A 16,998-nucleotide genomic window follows, 5' to 3' on the forward strand; every position below is an offset into this window, starting at 1 on the left:
GGACATTTGAATCTTTTCAAGTTTTTTTTTTTTTTTTTTAAGCCAACGAAAATATCACAGACTGCATGCATATATAAGAATGGTAACCCTATTGAAACCCTGAATGCCATCCAGTCAATGGTGTTTCAAAAGTCTCAAGAGGGGATTATGCTGCAGTTAGATAACATTGTCTTGGAAGTTGGAAGTTACCAGTTGTTATGGTACTTATCTAAATATCATAGATGATATATATAGTAGGAAATTAGACAGAATCAGACGAGACTTTACTTCCACGAAGCACCCAAGTCCAACTCTGTTAGCCAAATGGTAATTTTCTGTTAGTTTTAGAAGGTCTCAAAGTCAATACACTATGGTCTGTGGGTTTCAAAATGTGGGATTAGGCGTTGTTCAACTAACTATACTTCAATAATTTTTTGATTAGCCCTTCCTCTGCAATCTGCATGCAGCAGGGTTGAGAATTTTACTCAAGTGAAGCATCTGAGTTCTAGCCCATCCAAGGCATTTGGTCATTCACTCATATATAGGGGTGAACTGGATGCCTATTTATCAACTCGTCAACATTACTTTATGTTAAAAGTGCCTCAGGATTCTTAACTTTGGTGTATATATATATATATATATATCCATGGTTACAATATTGCAATAAAACTTTAATTTTGTTCGATTTTCAATGGTAATCTGTGACTGAGATAGTCAACACAGGGCATGCTTCGATGAAACATAGAGCAATATGAAATACAATCATATTGTCATATTGCCAACAAGAAAAATGCAATTTATTATATTAGGAAACAGAGATATTACAGAGCTGAAACCTGCTCTTGATTACATATATACAGGAATTAAGGACCCTATTAACCTTATCAAAACGCCAAGAACCTAAGACAAGATTAATATATAACAGTGCTAGAACATGTCTTTTGTTTGGATCCTTCATCCTTGAATGGATTATTATTCACATATTGGTTGCAGCAGCTGCCTTCACTAAAGGTTTAGAAGAGCTCTCACTGATTAGAATATTCTCTCCTTCTACCGACTCTTCCACCAATCTCGACAATTTCTCAACAACTTCTCCTGCACTTGGTCTCAAAGAAGAGTCTTCATCTACACAAGCCCTCGCGAGATTTGCTAATGTGACAGCTGCATCAAAAGAATAATTTTCGCCCAATGCGCTGTCCATCCATTCCCTCAGCTCATCTGCATTTTCTGACTGCAATATGGATTTGATTTTCTCTGAGAGCCAAAAATTCCCTTCTCCCTTCTCCCTTGGCCTGATTATTGGTGTTTGACCACACAACACCTCCAACAAGACCACCCCATATGCAAATATATCAATGCTTGGGGCAATTACACCCTGGTGAATATATTCAGGAGCCATATAGCCAAGACTCCAAGAGGCTGCAGGGTTGGTTGAACAGAATTCTAGGTCTTCTTGGCATGTCTCATTTTCAACACACCTTGCCATGCCAAAATTTCCAATCTTGGCATTGAACTCTTCATCTAAAAAGATGTTTCGGCTCTTCACATTCCTATGGACATAACTTGGGTTCATTATGTGGTGCATATACTGTAAGGCCATGGCCACATCAAGGCATATCCTCAGCCTTTGGCTCCATGTCAAGAAACAATAGCAGGAGGCAATGAACTGGTTTTTAATTGCCAATCCACCATGAAGCCAGTCCTTCAACGATCCATTCTTGGCATACTCAAAAATCAGAAATGACTCTCGACCTTCAGTCAAACATGTGCCCAACAACCTCATTATGTTGGGATGGTGATGAATTGCATCATGAAAAAGCCCAAACTCAATCTTTGAGATGGTATCTGGTTGTGTGCGCTTTATTGCCAAGTTCTTCCCACTGAGACGGCCGTGATATATAGACCCCTCAATGTGATTGCTTGAACTGAAGTCCTCGGTTGCTCTTCTCAGCTCCTCAATGGAATATGTCTCCGCCAGCACTTTACGGGGCGTGGATTCGATGATTTGACCATCTAGAGTGTCCTGAGATCCCTCAAATGAGACTTTCTTGTCACTTGTGGTTCTTACACTCAGACTAAGCTGTTGTAGCTCCACATCTACTCCTTTGGATGAACTTATAGTGATCTGTTTCTTCTTTTTCATTTGGATCACCAAGAAAGCTGCTGCAATTCCAATGCTAGCTCCAACAACAACTCCACTAAGCGCAATATATAATCCAATCTTCCTCATTTTTGCTTTTTTCTTGTGTGGACTAATTGCTGGGATGCTAGTTGCTGGAAAATGCAAATTGGGTTCACGGGGTTTTGCTAGGGGACCAAGATTAGGCTTACCATTGAGTGGAATCAGAAGAGTTGTAAGAGGTATTAATCTGTTTTCAGGTCTAAAGGTTCCTAATGATCTGTTATTAGAAGATATAATAGCTTCTCGGGTAGTATTGAATTTAATGGCCAAATCAGAAATTGTATCACCTTCACTCACCGGATAAGACAGCAAGAGACTTGATTGGGAGACAAGTTGAGACGAAGACAGAGGACAAGCACATCTCAAGGGGATCAGTAGCTGAAGTTTATCAGCAAGACCCCATGGTGAGACACCTGGGTTCTTCTCTCGGATGGCTTTGCAGGTTGTCAAGCCCTCCAGTGATTCAGAAATGCCATAGAAGCTCTCCCCCTTGATGCTAGTTTTTGTCAACTCAGCATGAAAAACACCACCATTGCTGCATTTACATTCAATTGGTATCAACAAAGGCTGATCTCTTGGAAGAAACTCTGTGTCTGCTGAAAAGCCGTTTGCTTCTGCAATCACAAACCGGTTGATGCCCAAGTAAACACTCAGGTTGAAAAGAGATGAATAGTGTGAGTTGGTGCGAAGAATTGCAAAAGTTCCACACTGGTTCTGTGGTGCATTTGCAGTAGTACTAGTGCTAGTAGTGCAGTGGTACCCAGAAGCATCCGGAGACGGGGTGTCGCAGCTTAGGAGGTTCTGTCCAAGAGCAGGCACAAGAAGCGAGATGAATAGGACCAAAGAAGCTGTCCAAAAGAGCTTACTGACCAAAGCAGCCATGCCAATTGACCCACTGACCTGCAGTCAGTTCCACATTCAAGGCTTATAAAATAAAGGTTAAAAACTTACTTTGAGAGCTAGAGTGAATATTTTGGATCCATACAAACATGGTGTTAAAAAATATGAGAATTTATCAAAGTTGTTCAGGGACAAAGGAATTCTATATATTTACTCTGATTCCAGCTGTTTGGGGGAGTGCCCTCTAGTCCTTACCTTGGGCTTATATAACTACCACTCTAATTTTCTTACTACTTCTGAGTCTACTCCTTGGCTTTTTTCTATGCATCAACACGCTTACAAGTCCATTTGTTCATGCACTTGGTTAGGACTTGGGACACACTGATTAATTTATAGCCGACTTGATTTCATTCGAGGCAATTAACAATGGTAATTATCATTTACCAAGGGGGGTTAAGGGAGCTTAATTTAGAGAGAAGATAAGGTTACCTCAATTATCATGATAAGGAACTGTACTCCAATAACAGAAATAATGTACTGATTTCTCAGAATGAAAAAAGAAAAGATGTAAGCAAGCATTATTTGGCAGGCAGTGTGGATAAAAATGATGCGGGAATTGGAAACGCTGGGATCATTTTAGGAAAAAGAAGACTAAACTCCAAAATTGCAAAAACTTTCGAAGAGACAGTGATGCTCATGCATGTTAAAGGGCAGGCATGAAAGAGAGGCTACCTATTGATAGGTCAAATTGGTCATGAACATCCTAGGTTGACAAGCACCACCAACATACCAATATCCTCCTCGCACATCACATCATACACGTGTTGCTTCCACTAGAATTAAATTTAGTCACAACTTGAAGATGAAACCGATAAGTATAGTTATAAATTCATTTTGAAAAATATAAATAAATAAAAGTAAGGGGTTAAAGTCTTAAAGACCCTTAACACATTACTGTGTCAGGCTGCGAGACAATAAAGTAAGGGAGCCTTTGATTTTGATATCCGTGCTAAGGAGAAGATTCAGATTGAGTCAAACTTGTTTAGAAAATCCAACTATAAAGTGACTTTTCATAATTCTAGGTGCATAGTACACAATTAACCAAATGAAATGCATGGATGTGTGATGTGTGTGTTACTTCTGCAAGAGGAGATGGAATGAGTGTAGCAGTAGCAGGTACTGAGGCACAGTATCAAGCATATCCCAAGAGGGCCAAGAACCCTGAGACCAAGATTAGAGGGATCCACTTTTCGCTGAAAGCAAATTAACAAAACCCAAGTACCAATGAACCCCAAAATCGAACAGTAAAGGCCACGTGATAACACATGCACACCACTAATCTTGGTCAACAGAGATTTACCAAGACAAATATGGGACTTTGGAGCAAAGCCTTTTGGCCTTTGCCAAGACATAAAAAGTTTCTCATCACCAGAATAGTAGAATACACTACTACTCTCACGTGTACTATGACAGGGCTCAGGTGATTAAAGCTGAAATAAGAAGCAATAAAAATTGGATAATGGAAGCCCTTATGGCTGTTCCAAATGGTGACAGAGTGTGGTAATGAGTAAAGATATAAATAGATCAAAGGTTGATCACCTCTAATGTAACAAAAAAAAAATTGGATATGGACATTTTTTTCAAGTCACCTGGACATCTAGATTCTGTTTTCTTTTGTTTTATTATTTTGTTATCAAGCGATATTAGGAGAATTCAAACACTATTCTTAAGTTCTTAACCACCGAAGCTATTGTTATAATTTTTCTTTTCAAATGTCATGTTATTAAATGAATTAAAAATGGTAGTTTATTAAGGAAATTAGAGGACAACACCAATCTAGTGTTTTGGACGGGTCCATTATCCTATTATGCATGCACGTGCCACAGGGAAAGCCCAAGAGGAAAAAAATAAAAATTGTCCTCATCATTATCAGTCTATCAGTAGTGGATGCTAAATGAAAACATTGTGCAGATCGCATATTATATCTGGTGGCTGGTAGTGGTGCACACAGATCTTGATGACAGATCAGGAGAAAGAGAAACACATCTCAACATAAAATAAACATGAGCCGACGTGGTTGACAAGATTGTCTGGAAAGTGGTCTTAATCCACAAGTTATATTTTTAAGTCTATTATCTCGTATCTATACAATCACTGGAACACAGAATGTTACAAGGCTACATACTTTGGTAATAAGAAAAAGGTTTTAACCAAGCAAGAGTTCGATTTCCCATACAATGGCCATGGTGAGGCGAAATTCACTTCTCTCAAAGTTAAAATGACTGAAGACGAACAATTTGGAGTATGTGTGATTCTTGTTCTCTTTCCCCCAACAACTATTTTGATTTCAGAAGATAAAAGCAGAAGATCACGCAATGGATAGCTGGCTCATGATGATTGCAATTCAATATCCAGACACCAAAATCATCTTTTTTTACTTATATGTATAAAGAGGCACGCACAAGTACAACTTTAATGAAGCTATAAATAAGTCGGCAGGAATGTACACAGATGTGAAGATAGAGAGATTCAATGTATCATGCAGGGACTCACTCATTTAAACCAGCACAGCGCCAGATGTCATGATATTCAAGGATGACATAAATAGGTATTACTATCAAGCATGAAATATTACCACAAAATAGATAGTTGGACATCAGAAATGAAATATGTAATAAGCGGAGTGAAATGTCATGTTAAAGCCATTGCATGTGTCAATTCAACCCTCAAGTAATTATATTATGTATGCCGGATTACACTTGAGAAAGTACATACATGAAATGATAGTACAGATAACAGTATAACACTTGCAAATCGTATTATTCAATTAAGTTCCAAAAATTACCACATTTATTGGATCATAGATGCTTATCTTGCCCGTACCAGTATCAACTATTTTGTTGAAATTTCTCAACACTACTTCTCAAAAGGGATATTACTGTTGCAGGCTCAGGAGCTCCAAACACTGAACTCCCAGCAACTATGCAGTTGGCTCCGGCTGAAGCTGCCATGTCAATGGTTGAAGGCCCTAAGCCACCATCTACCTGCAAAATGAGGTTGAAAATTATTCATAACCCCCACCAATTCCCCCACCCCCCCAAAAAAAAAAAAAAAAAAGACCTCTAAAAACCCACATGAATATGTGTGTGTGTGTGTGTGTGTGTGTGTGTGTGTGGAGACATCAAATATGTTTTTTCTGAACAGTCATTTTATCTTACGGACACGCACAATTTATATATTACTAGGATACACCATACCACAGCAGAACTAATAAAAATGATAAGACAAAACAGAATAGAACCTATATATAAAAAGGTTCTGAAGAAACATAAGGGATTGACTAACCTCTATATCTAGTGAAGGGTACCTCTTTCTCAGCGCGCGCACCTTATCCATTGTTTCTGGCATGAACTTTTGTCCACCAAATCCAGGTTCAACAGTCATAACAAGGACCATTTCCACATGATTTTCACCTTCAATCTGTGGATTACAAAAGATTATCTTCTCAATTGGAATTATATTCTCTGGAGTAGAAAGTTACTGGCACTCAACAATGCATGCAGTAACAATATATCATCTTTTGTTTTATAAGTTAGTAATGGGAATGCCAGTAAGCCTGGCCATTCAATACATAGACACCTAAACAAAAGAACTTAGAATTTGTGAATTACCAAATAACAGGAAAGAAAGAAAAAGTTAGAAACAAAAGGCAGACCAGAGGATAAACTTCTTCAATTGGCGTTCCGGGCTTTAATGCCACACCTGGTGTCATGCCCTTGGACTTAATTCTTTGAACAAGTTCTTGCCAATTTTCTGCACAAAGGAGGAAAAAGAAAGTGAATGAAGAAAAATAAGGAGACCCTATTCTATCAAGGAAAAAAACAAAAAACCAAATAGGAAATATAAGCAAAAGGAACATTCTGATTCACAAACAACACCACAACACACCTTTGGATGCCTCAACATGAAATGTAAAACCCGAAGCACCAGCTTTCCACAAAGGTTCAACATAATCCAGAGGATTTGTGACCATAAGGTGGCAATCCAGATATGCCCTGTAGGTGAAGAACAATGATACCTCCATCCATTTATACTTAATAAAAATGGAAAGAAACAAGTGAAGAAGTTACTCTGTGTGCTTTCTCAAACTCTCAATGACCGGAGCACCAAGTGTTAGATTGGGGACAAAGTGCCTATTCAGAAGAAAATACATGAATATAAGACCACCCACTGTTTTCAATTGTGCGCCAAAAAATCACACACTGATTCTATCATGTACTAGGAGCTCAAAAACATGTTCTCTCTCTGCCTTAAATTAAATTGTGTGCTTAAAAAGTTTAACTGAGTAAATAAATGATAAAAAACAAAAAAAAAAAAGGAGGAATTATTGAACCGAATTGGTTTGCAGGCAGATGAGAGTGATGGAAATTACTCAATGAGCAAAAAGAATGAAACCTACCCATCCTGCACATAAGACGAGAAATTCGTAAGTTATAATTATCAAATACTGGTTTGTCAAACATTAAAGCATAGTAATCATCGAAAACGCGAAGAATTGAGGGCGTACCATGATGTCCATGTGGAGCCAATCGGCGCCATATTTGATCATACGATGGGCCTCCGATGCCAAATTGGCGAAGTCCGATGAGAGCATCGACGGTGCTATTTTCGCCGCCACCCCCATTTCCAAGCACCACCAATCTATTCAACCACTTCCAGTTCTACTTGGGCGGGCGAGAATCGAAGACAAAGTTAGGTTGCTGTCTTTTTTGGTTCCAGCTAACTGCTCAGATGGTTGGTAGGATCAGTTGTAGTCAACATCGCCGTGCTTTCTGATTTGTGTTTGACATTTCGAGTCCTAGACTCTGGGCCACGAAACTTTTAAACCCAATAAGTAATTGGGTATTCATACAACTGCCCAAGTTAGAAGCTATGGGCCCACTGATATTTAGGATTTGTTGGACCAACATAGAACAAAAATAGTTGCATCTCATGGCCCAAAACATTGATACTATATATATAGAGAGAGAGACAGAGAAAAAAGACCAAAAATGAAGAAAAACTTTTATGGGACACTTCTACAGTGTTTATGTCTCTTATCAAGTGATTTGTCACGTGTTGTGTTTATGAGAGAGATAGACACATAAAATATATACGACGATCTTATAAATTTTTTTTCTCAAATTAGATTAACAATAATTAAGTATTAAATATTTAAATTTAAATGAAATGATTGACATTAGAATTATGAAGGGTTGAGACTTGAGAATTGTTTGTAACAATATAAATATAATTATAATAACAAGAATAGCCTTGAAAATTGAGGAGAGGTACAAAGCATCAGCCACTCAGCCATGGAGAAGAACAAAACCACGTGGACGGCGCGTCCCATATGAAATTTTGGTTATTCGATGATTGAATGATTGATAATTGATAGACTGATAATTATTCCATATTGGTCGCATTAGGAAGATATGTATGATATGATAATAAGATGTGGAGGATATGATCAAACTGCCCGAAAGAGACATGGTAGGTGTGCCCATTGCCCATGGCCACAGACAACACTTGTATTTCAACATAAGAATCGCTAATGCAATTTCTCAATCACTTTTTCATTTTATTTTGGCATATATTAAGCATTCATAATTTCATATCATGTATAGTTTTAGACTTGACTTGAGTTGAGTTGGGTGCCTTCACATCTTCCAAATTACTCCTTGTATTTTTGTTGACAATGGACCCTCACCCCCCACCCAATTGTGTCCTAATATTGCATGTCATGGTCATGCCACGTGGCCCACCAAGCCACCAACTGTACGTCCTTCTCTTAGTCTCATTGTCTTTCTTTATGTTTCTTTCCTCATTTATCCATCTTCTCTGGATATGTAGGTGTTCAATTACCATGTGTGCAAACCAAATTGGACACCCATTTGGCTTGACATCGTCTCAGTCTGAGACTAATATATAATCATGATTTTTTCACTCATATTGAGTCATTATTTGATGCGGTGGATTCCAAATTTTCAACCATTTTATCTTAGATATCTATTTATCTTTTATAATAAAAATTTTTGAATTTTTAATTACAATACACAATGTGGAGTGAAACTATAAAACCTTTTTTTTTTTTTTAATTAATTATATAGCTAAAAAAGTAATTTAACATGGGTCCTCTCTAAACATATTATAAAGTATCTACCCGCACTAGATAAAACAAGGATTGTGACATGCATCATGCATCTATACACCAACTTTTCATCCACAAATTAAAACACCAATGACCAGTGTATGTGCAGTGATCTTTATTAGATATTTTAATTGGCAATCACTGGACTCGTAACATATACATATTTAAAATTAAATACATACATATATGCATTAATTTTACTACTATAAGCCTTTATTCGTTTCTTTTTTCTCCCTTTATACCTAACACTTTTTTATTTATTTTATAGACCCCATGTATACCTAACCTGCATTTTAAGGAGGGAGACCTAATCTATGTAGAGTTGTGTATATCTCTCAACCAACCATATTTTTAGGCTAATATTATGTTAATTAACAATTAATCATAATAATTGATATTATGTTAATTAACAATTAATCATAATAATTGGTGTAATAAAGTGAATATTGCTTTTCACATAATGTGACTTATCAATGTAATTCCTCTAACAGCATTACTGATATGGTAACTATTGAATTATCTCTTGTACCACTGTGTAATCTCAAATCTGTATGTATGCAGTATGCCTTTCGTTCAATTTGTTTTGTGTCTTTTAGAAACCAAGTAAAACAAGAATATATTATTTTCCTTATTTTTCTTTTTTTAGGTAAAACTTTCTTTCTTCTGTTTTGGTGCAATTGATTTGCTGAACTTCTACTACACCTTCCCAAAGAGGAAAAGTCAAGAGTAAGATATGTATCTTCAGGGTCAATACCGTGTTGCCAACTACCATTACCAACTTTATATGCATGATGCATGAAATTAACGGGAATTGATTTGACATTCGATCGACAGAGATAAAAGACAAAATAGAAAGAGAAAAAATCTCCATGGGCATGTGGCATTGGAGCTGACAAAAACCTTCCATCAGAGCTCCATTAATAGAAATTAGGTATAAATTTAAGTTAGACACGTAATTATATAAATTATTTTAATAGGGTTCATGAATTTTAAAATATTTTAAATATACATTCGATTTATTATCTAAATTGAAAAATGAATTTATGTCCATTGATTCGTTGATTAGTTAAATGATAGCTTGATTTTTTCTAACCGAGATTACTTGACGACGTGGCGCTATCTCAGCAAACAATTCTCGTCAAATAAGCGACACGGACCCACAATTTAATAATAATAGAGAGAAAGAGAATTTGTGGGCCCGTGTCAGAGGTTAGGTGGACCCGTGTCGCTCATTTGGCGGGAATTGTTTGCTGACACGGGTCCACAAACTCATCATCTATTTCTCGCTCGTTGAATACAAGTGAAAGATTTATATTCGAATTTAGGAGAAAACGTAATATTTTTTGGAGACTAAATGGTCAGGAGAGCGTTCGACGAGCGGGAAAGAGGTGATGGGTGTGTGGGCCCGTGTCAAGTGGACATGTGTTGCTCATTTGGCTGGAAATGTATGCTGAGTTGGTGCCACGTCGCCAATTAATCCCCGTTAGCAAAAGCCAAACTGACATTTAACTGATCTCTCAATAAATTGATGGACGAAATTTTATTTTTCAATTTACATAATAAATCAGGTGTATATTTGAAATATTTGAAAGTTCGTAGATCTCGTTAAAATAGCATATATAATTATGTGTCTAAATTGAATTTATGCTTAGAAATTATAGAACACATCACGACAAAAATTGGAGTTCTTTTTTTTATTATTATTTAGAAAAAAAATAGAAAAACAAAAGTAAGCCTCCACAGTCCACACTAGGACAATTTGTAATTCTCTACACATGTTTTTTTATTTTTTCTAAATTATAAATACTCAGTTAATTAATTTATAGTTGTACACTTGTACTAGAATGGTCTATCTTTATTTTCAACTTTACCCAACTGATTCTCTCAGGCTCTCAGCCACATCTTTCAATTTGTCTCTTGTAGTAATGAGATCATGAAAAGATTAGCAGGGGCATAATACAAAGTTGAGAAGACCACTTGGAATAATATATGTAAGAAATTGGTTGATAAAAAATTTCTTTTTTTTTTTTTTTTTTTTTTTTATGTCTGCTGCTGTCAATCAAACTCAAACAGAGCCCTGCTGATCTGATCTGTTTCACTTTGGGTTGGCTTCGTTCCGTCTTGTCAATGTATGGCTGTGGCACACTGGCACTCTGACTCTCTTAAATAAGCACGGTGAAGAATGGTAATGTCCTTTTCCTTTTTATTAATTATGTTTTGTCTTTTTTTTTTTTTTAACTAATATATTTGCTAGAAAAAAAAAAGTTCATGGTTCCTCTTTTTTACCATGTTCTCATTTTTCCTTATTCGGTTATACCATACAAAGACTGCACCGCATACATTCACTAATTAAAAGTGAAAAATTACATTTTATTAGAGAGACATGCCCTTAAAATGATTCAAAGGCCAAATTACATTTTACTAGTGTCAGCGCCACGAACAACACCCTTTATTCTTTGTTTAACTCGTTGGACAAGCACAAACTTGCCAGTAAACATCAATGAAACCCCTTAGTCTTGTTCTTATTTTTATTCTTGGCTTGCCTTTATTAGTTATTAACTATGTTTATATCAATATGACTTTTCCATGAAATATATATTAATATGGCTTTATTGCTAGCTAGTATTCTATAAAGGCGACCATAATTTAGGTGATTCAAAGTCTTCCCTTAAAATAAAAAAAGAAGAAAGAGATTCAAAGTCACGGAATGGGAATGGATTCAAAGCGATGTAATATCTTGATATGAGAGATTGGTATCTTGATCTGAGAGATTGGTATTTGTTCGAGTTGCACGTAAATAATTAAGAGGCTGCTATTTGCACACTTTTAAATTTTTTTTTGTACACTTTTTTTTTTTTTTTCTTCTACACACCCCATACACTTATCTCAAATTCAAAACTTCTCAACACACACCTAACTCATTACCAAAATACCCTCATTTCATTACACACTCACACACCCCATCTTTCTCTCTCTCTCCCTCCTTCCCTCTCTCTCTTTCTTTGTCAACACACACCAGCGCAGCACCACCACCGTGCGCAGCACCACCCCCTGCATGCGCCACCCTGCTGCACCACCCTCTCATTCTCTCTCTCTCTCTCTCTCCTCATCTCTCTCTCCTCCCTGCTGCACCACCCTCCCCGCGCCCACCACCATGCCAAGCTCGCACAGCCCCAACGCCCTAACGCCTGACCACGCCGCCGACGCCCGACCTCGCTCTGCCCAGCTCGCACGACCACGTCGCAGTGCCAGCCAAAAGAATGAGCTTCGCAGGCCGTTCGGCAGTCATCCGCCGAAACCTGCGGGTTCGTTCGGCGGCCATCCGCCGAAACCGGCGGTTTCCTTCGGCAGCCACTCACTGAACTTTTGAGTTGCCTTCGGCAGCCACCCACCAAACCTTCGAGTTGCCTTCGGCAACCACCCACCGAACCTTCGCTGCAACTCGAACTCCTCAGCCAGGTGGCGTTCGCCGGCGAACCAGGCGACGAGACACCCACCAAACACTTCCTCTCTCTTCCCTCTTCCTCTCCACACCCGCCAACCACCCAAAAAACCAGCGACGGCACCGAAACCAAAAGCACCACGCCAGGCGTTGATTCTGTTTTCGGCGGAGTTTGGAGTTGGGGCTGGTGTGTGTGTTTTTTTGGTCGGGGTGAGGGAGGGAAATGCCTGGTGTTTTTTTTTTTTTTTTTTTTTTCTGTTAATGGGGGTGTGCAAAGAGAGAAAATGGAATTTGGCTTTGGGTGAGAGAAGGAGAGAAGAGTCTTTTCCTTTTGATCTTTTTTATTTCTTTTAGGAATGGTGTGCAAAAAGAATTTAGAGGTGTACAAATAGCAACCCTCGTTATAATTAACTGATTTGCAGGCGATTGATGCAATATCATTTATTGGCCTAAAAAAAAAAATGCAATACCATTTAGGCATTTGCATGCGCATGCGCGTATATGCAGTCAACTTATGTGACTTGTGGCCTCCCTCAAGTCCATTAATAAACAATTACACCTTCACGTTTCAATAGTAATATTTGTACAAACTTATTTAATGGTTAAAAAAAATTTGTTCAATGGTTACTTTTGTATTATGTAATTTGATTTTGTATAAAAGAAAAGAAAAAGGTGTGACATTATTGTGAATTTGTGATTAAGGGAATGTAAGAGATGTCAACGAAAATTAGAGCATGATTAAAGGGTTTGACTGATTTCAATTCCTTAAATTTCTGTTGATGAAGATTATTTAGAAAGTATAAAAAGACATTAATGACGGTAACAACCTTTCGTCTCCGGTCATTACTATCATTCACCTACACAATGACAAATTATCAACTTCCCAGTTTCCTCCGGCAAGTGAAACCGTGAAAAGTTAAGCGAAATAGGAGCAGAGCCCAAAGAGTTGTAAAAGGAAACTTTTTTCCTTCGGTTTTCACAAAAAAATTCAGACTCCACAGTCTCAGCAGGGCCCACAACCTCCACCCAATAAAAAAAAAAAAAAAAAAAACACAACATCACCCCCAGTGGGCCACTAAGCCTGTAAACCCACGATTCCACATAACAGCAACAACACCATCTCTCTCTCTCCTAAGCCTCCTAGGCCGTAGCGAAAACTTACCTTTCAAGTCCTCTCTCTCCCTTTCTCTCTGAGATTTTTTTTTCTGATGCAAACGCATTTCCCCACTCCTTAAGCATAACGCCAAATAACGCCATCCTCTCCTCTCCTATCCTCTCCTCTCCTCTCTCTCTCTCTCCCACTTCTACTTTACTCTCTCTATCTCTCTGTCTCTCTCAATCTGTCTGTGTGGGGCGTGATGTTCATAGTGGCACTGATATCATTATTGGGTTAGGAGATTGCTAGAATAGAAACAACAGAGAGTGAGAGAGAGATGGGTTCGTGTGTATCGGTTCATAGAGACTCGGACTCGGCAATGAAACTCAGACTGTCGTTTGGGTCCAAAACCGTTGACAAGCTCGTTGTGATTCCAACGTCACCAGTTAAGGAGGATAAACCCACCAATGGAAATGAAAATGGGGATTGTCCGATGATCAACCATCTTCCTCTTAAATCTCACTGGTCGCCTTCTCGCTCCACCACCACAACTTTCAGAGACTACGGTACAAAACTCTTTAATTCAACACCCTTTATTTTTAGTCCTTTTCCTGTGAAACAATTAATTAAAATGCCCTTTTTTACCTTTCTTTTTTTAACATCGAAAATCTTATTTATTTAGTTTAGGAATTATACGAGTCGGATAAATTCGTTTGAAGACATCAAAATTCAAGCATGTGTGTGTGTATTTTTAATCTTTTGGTTTATATATTTTTTCAAATATGTGTTACATTTGGCGTGCTTGCCTTATTCATTCGTTAGGAGATGTATGAAAGCTTTTGTTTTTGGGTAATTTTATTTGCTTGTCAGTTGTCACTTGTGCTTCAATTTTGCTCCTTTTAATTTCAATATATATATATATTTTAGTTTATTCATTACGTAAATTTCGTTTTCTCATTATTTATGATGGTTGTTCGAAATCGCATTATACAATTATTACACTACCTCTTTGCCTTTTTGAGCACGATTTTAGTTCTTTGAAGATCCCTTATTTTTTGCAGGTTGATGTGCATTTACTTGTGCCATGTGCATTGAATTTGGATATTTTATCCTTGGATTTCGTGTCTTCATATAATGAATGATATCTTGTTTTGTTATGTATTTTTTCCGTGATCTTTCTTTTTGGGTAGCCAGAAAAAAAAAAGTTATAATTTGGGTTGTTGTAGAACGACCAATTTAATAGAGAAAGTGTAATATAGGTCGTATTTGTTGGCCTCTCTTTGATATGGTGGAATATTGAAATGGGAAGAGACATGCTAGGATTGTTATAAATTGGGTTGTCCATTTATATGGAGAATGTAACTGCTGTGAGTTGGTTTACTTAATTTTTCTTCTTCCTCCTATTAATTGGTGAATCTACTTGTGAAGTTTAGGTCATACCATTTTTTTGGTTTAAAAAACAAAGCATGCAGTTAATTTTGTGTGCCACATCACATGGTGGATGTAACATAAGTTGAAGCAGAGACTTTGGATGGAGGCTCTTCTTAACTTCGGCAGTATGTGAACTTTAAATTTAGAAGCCTAGATTTTTCCAGGATTATATCAAAGATTGGTGAAAGTCACTGTCCTATGCTTTCAGCAAAGCTTGAGACTTTCAGTATGTGCACATAGTTACTCCAATGAGGATCAGATTGTACTTAATATAGATGACTTGTTTGTGATTGTGGTCCCTGCTTTTAATTCTTTCGAAAATGATGCATATCCATCGGTCCATTAATTAAATGCATCTTGTGATTCTCAATGTTAAGGATCATATCGATACCCAAAGTCTAGGTGATGGATGGATCACATTTGGATGGTCTACTGTTTTTTAATGTGTTGTGTAAAGAGAAGAAGAGGTAGGTCCTACTATAAACTTTTTTAATTACTGACTGATCATTAATATGAAACAATAAAACATTAAGGGAATACCGAGAAATATTAAACGGGAACTGCTTGATCGTATAGTATCATTAATGGTTGCTAATCGACCCCTGCCTCATATGTGATCTTCCTAGCTTGCAAGTGAAAATTGCACTAATTATAATGGATTTGCTCTAAAATGATTTGCTAGATATAGTTATTTAAAGTCACGCACTTGGCATGGTGCACCTAATTGCTTGTGCTACAACTTGGGCACTTGGCTATATCTATTTACTGCTCCTGTATACTGGTATTTATCAGATGGATGTTTAAGACTTATATTAGATTGCTGCTGCATTTCTTTATTTTGTTAAAACTCAAGTTACTTGTGACTCTTTAATGTATAAAGTTAACTCCATTTTTTCTTTAGCAGGTAGTAGAGAGGATGCCTTTTTTGATTCCCAGCCGTGGTTGGAGTCCGATTGTGACGATGACTTTTACAGTGTCAATGGTGGTAAGATCCTAATTGAATGCTTTGAGCCATCTAAGTTCTTACTGCAAGCTTATGATTTTTCACCTTTCTTTCCTTTTATGCATTTGTTGGCTAGCTTGTGCCACAAGGAACATAAAATGCAGAAAATTTCCCATTTACTTCATTTCATACCGTTGTTGTTGGCCCTTAATTCAACTTTTTGCGTCTTTTAATGGCTTCTCATGCAGACTTTACACCATCTCGTGGAAACACTCCCGTCCATCACAGCTTCGCCATTGGTTCCTCTCGAGTCAACAAAAATCGTGTTTCTATTCCTTCTCCATCTCCAACTAAAAAGAAACTAGCCGACCTTTTTCGAGAAAGCTTCAGAGATGACGAAGAAAATTCCTCAGGCAACCTGAGCATGGGCAATGGACAGGCGGAAGTAAAGCCAACAACACCTAACCCTACCCCAAAATCAGTCAATGGTAGCACTCCTTATATCTCTGGAGCTAATTCTGTCTGTAGTAGCGAAAGGACAGTGGATGTTTTAACTGACAAGGAGAAACCAATAAGGTCTGTGCAATGCTGCCTTCCTAGCTTAGTTTCTTACCGTAGCTCTAGTCAGAGAAAGAAGATGAGCCCGACCGTTGCTGTAATTGATAAAGCTTGAATCTTCTGATTCCTTTATACAATGTAAATGGAAGAAGCCTGCCATGAATTTGCCAAGTTGTTAAAGTACTTGGGCCTCGATATTTTGTAAAGTCCCAGAAATCCCTTCTGTTGAAATTAAGAATGTTGGGATATGGAGGGCATGTAAAGTGTGACAGGGGAGGCAGATATCCTATGAGAAATGACTATTATTGCAGTAAATCTCGAGTTAGTTTCTTTTCAA

At 37.6% G+C, this 16,998-nt stretch overlaps 3 protein-coding genes across 4 annotated transcripts; 1 reads left to right on the forward strand and 2 right to left on the reverse strand.

Moving 5' to 3' along the window:
- Positions 1-772: 772 nt before the first annotated feature.
- On the reverse strand, positions 773-3,123 carry LYK2 (Protein kinase superfamily protein). The gene has a single exon (XM_086241158.1). The coding sequence runs from the start codon at positions 3,041-3,043 to the stop codon at positions 956-958; it is 2,088 nt and encodes a 695-aa protein (XP_086097284.1). The 5' UTR covers positions 3,044-3,123; the 3' UTR covers positions 773-955.
- A 2,590-nt stretch (positions 3,124-5,713) lies between these two features.
- LOC147288904 (ribulose-phosphate 3-epimerase, cytoplasmic isoform-like) lies at positions 5,714-7,799 on the reverse strand. Its single transcript, XM_086241168.1, has 7 exons — positions 7,569-7,799; positions 7,461-7,465; positions 7,132-7,194; positions 6,950-7,056; positions 6,717-6,814; positions 6,347-6,481; positions 5,714-6,045 (listed from the first exon to the last, which is right to left on the reverse strand). Exons 1-7 carry the CDS (start codon positions 7,683-7,685, stop codon positions 5,890-5,892), a joined length of 681 nt encoding a protein of 226 aa, XP_086097294.1. The 5' UTR covers positions 7,686-7,799; the 3' UTR covers positions 5,714-5,889.
- A 6,023-nt stretch (positions 7,800-13,822) lies between these two features.
- On the forward strand, positions 13,823-16,998 carry LOC147288905 (uncharacterized protein At3g27210-like). Of its 2 annotated transcripts, none has more exons than XM_086241163.1 (3): positions 13,823-14,295; positions 16,062-16,145; positions 16,352-16,998. In XM_086241163.1, the coding sequence occupies exons 1-3, from the start codon at positions 14,067-14,069 to the stop codon at positions 16,774-16,776; spliced, it is 738 nt and encodes a 245-aa protein (XP_086097289.1). In that variant the 5' UTR covers positions 13,823-14,066; the 3' UTR covers positions 16,777-16,998. The 2 variants fall into 2 exon arrangements, with proteins under 2 accessions (XP_086097289.1, XP_086097290.1); XM_086241164.1 differs by having other exon boundaries at positions 13,831-14,295; positions 16,065-16,145.

The sequence above is a fragment of the Dryas octopetala genome, chromosome 4 (assembly GCF_963921425.1).
Source record: "Dryas octopetala chromosome 4, drDryOcto1.1, whole genome shotgun sequence".
NCBI classification, from domain to species: Eukaryota; Viridiplantae; Streptophyta; class Magnoliopsida; order Rosales; family Rosaceae; genus Dryas; species Dryas octopetala.

Coding starts and splice junctions, on each gene's coding strand:
- LYK2 (XM_086241158.1), bottom strand. CDS start 3,043: ATGGCTGCTTTGGTCAGTAAGCTCTTTTGGACAGCTTCTTTGGTCCTA.
- LOC147288904 (XM_086241168.1), bottom strand. CDS start 7,685: ATGGGGGTGGCGGCGAAAATAGCACCGTCGATGCTCTCATCGGACTTC. Junction 6,482..6,716: donor TTGAAGAAGTTTATCCTCTG/GTCTGCCTTTTG, acceptor TGTAATCCACAG/ATTGAAGGTGAAAATCATGT. Junction 6,046..6,346: donor ACCCTTCACTAGATATAGAG/GTTAGTCAATCC, acceptor CTCATTTTGCAG/GTAGATGGTGGCTTAGGGCC.
- LOC147288905 (XM_086241163.1), top strand. CDS start 14,067: ATGGGTTCGTGTGTATCGGTTCATAGAGACTCGGACTCGGCAATGAAA. Junction 14,296..16,061: donor CACAACTTTCAGAGACTACG/GTACAAAACTCT, acceptor TTTTTTCTTTAG/CAGGTAGTAGAGAGGATGCC. Junction 16,146..16,351: donor CTTTTACAGTGTCAATGGTG/GTAAGATCCTAA, acceptor CTTCTCATGCAG/ACTTTACACCATCTCGTGGA.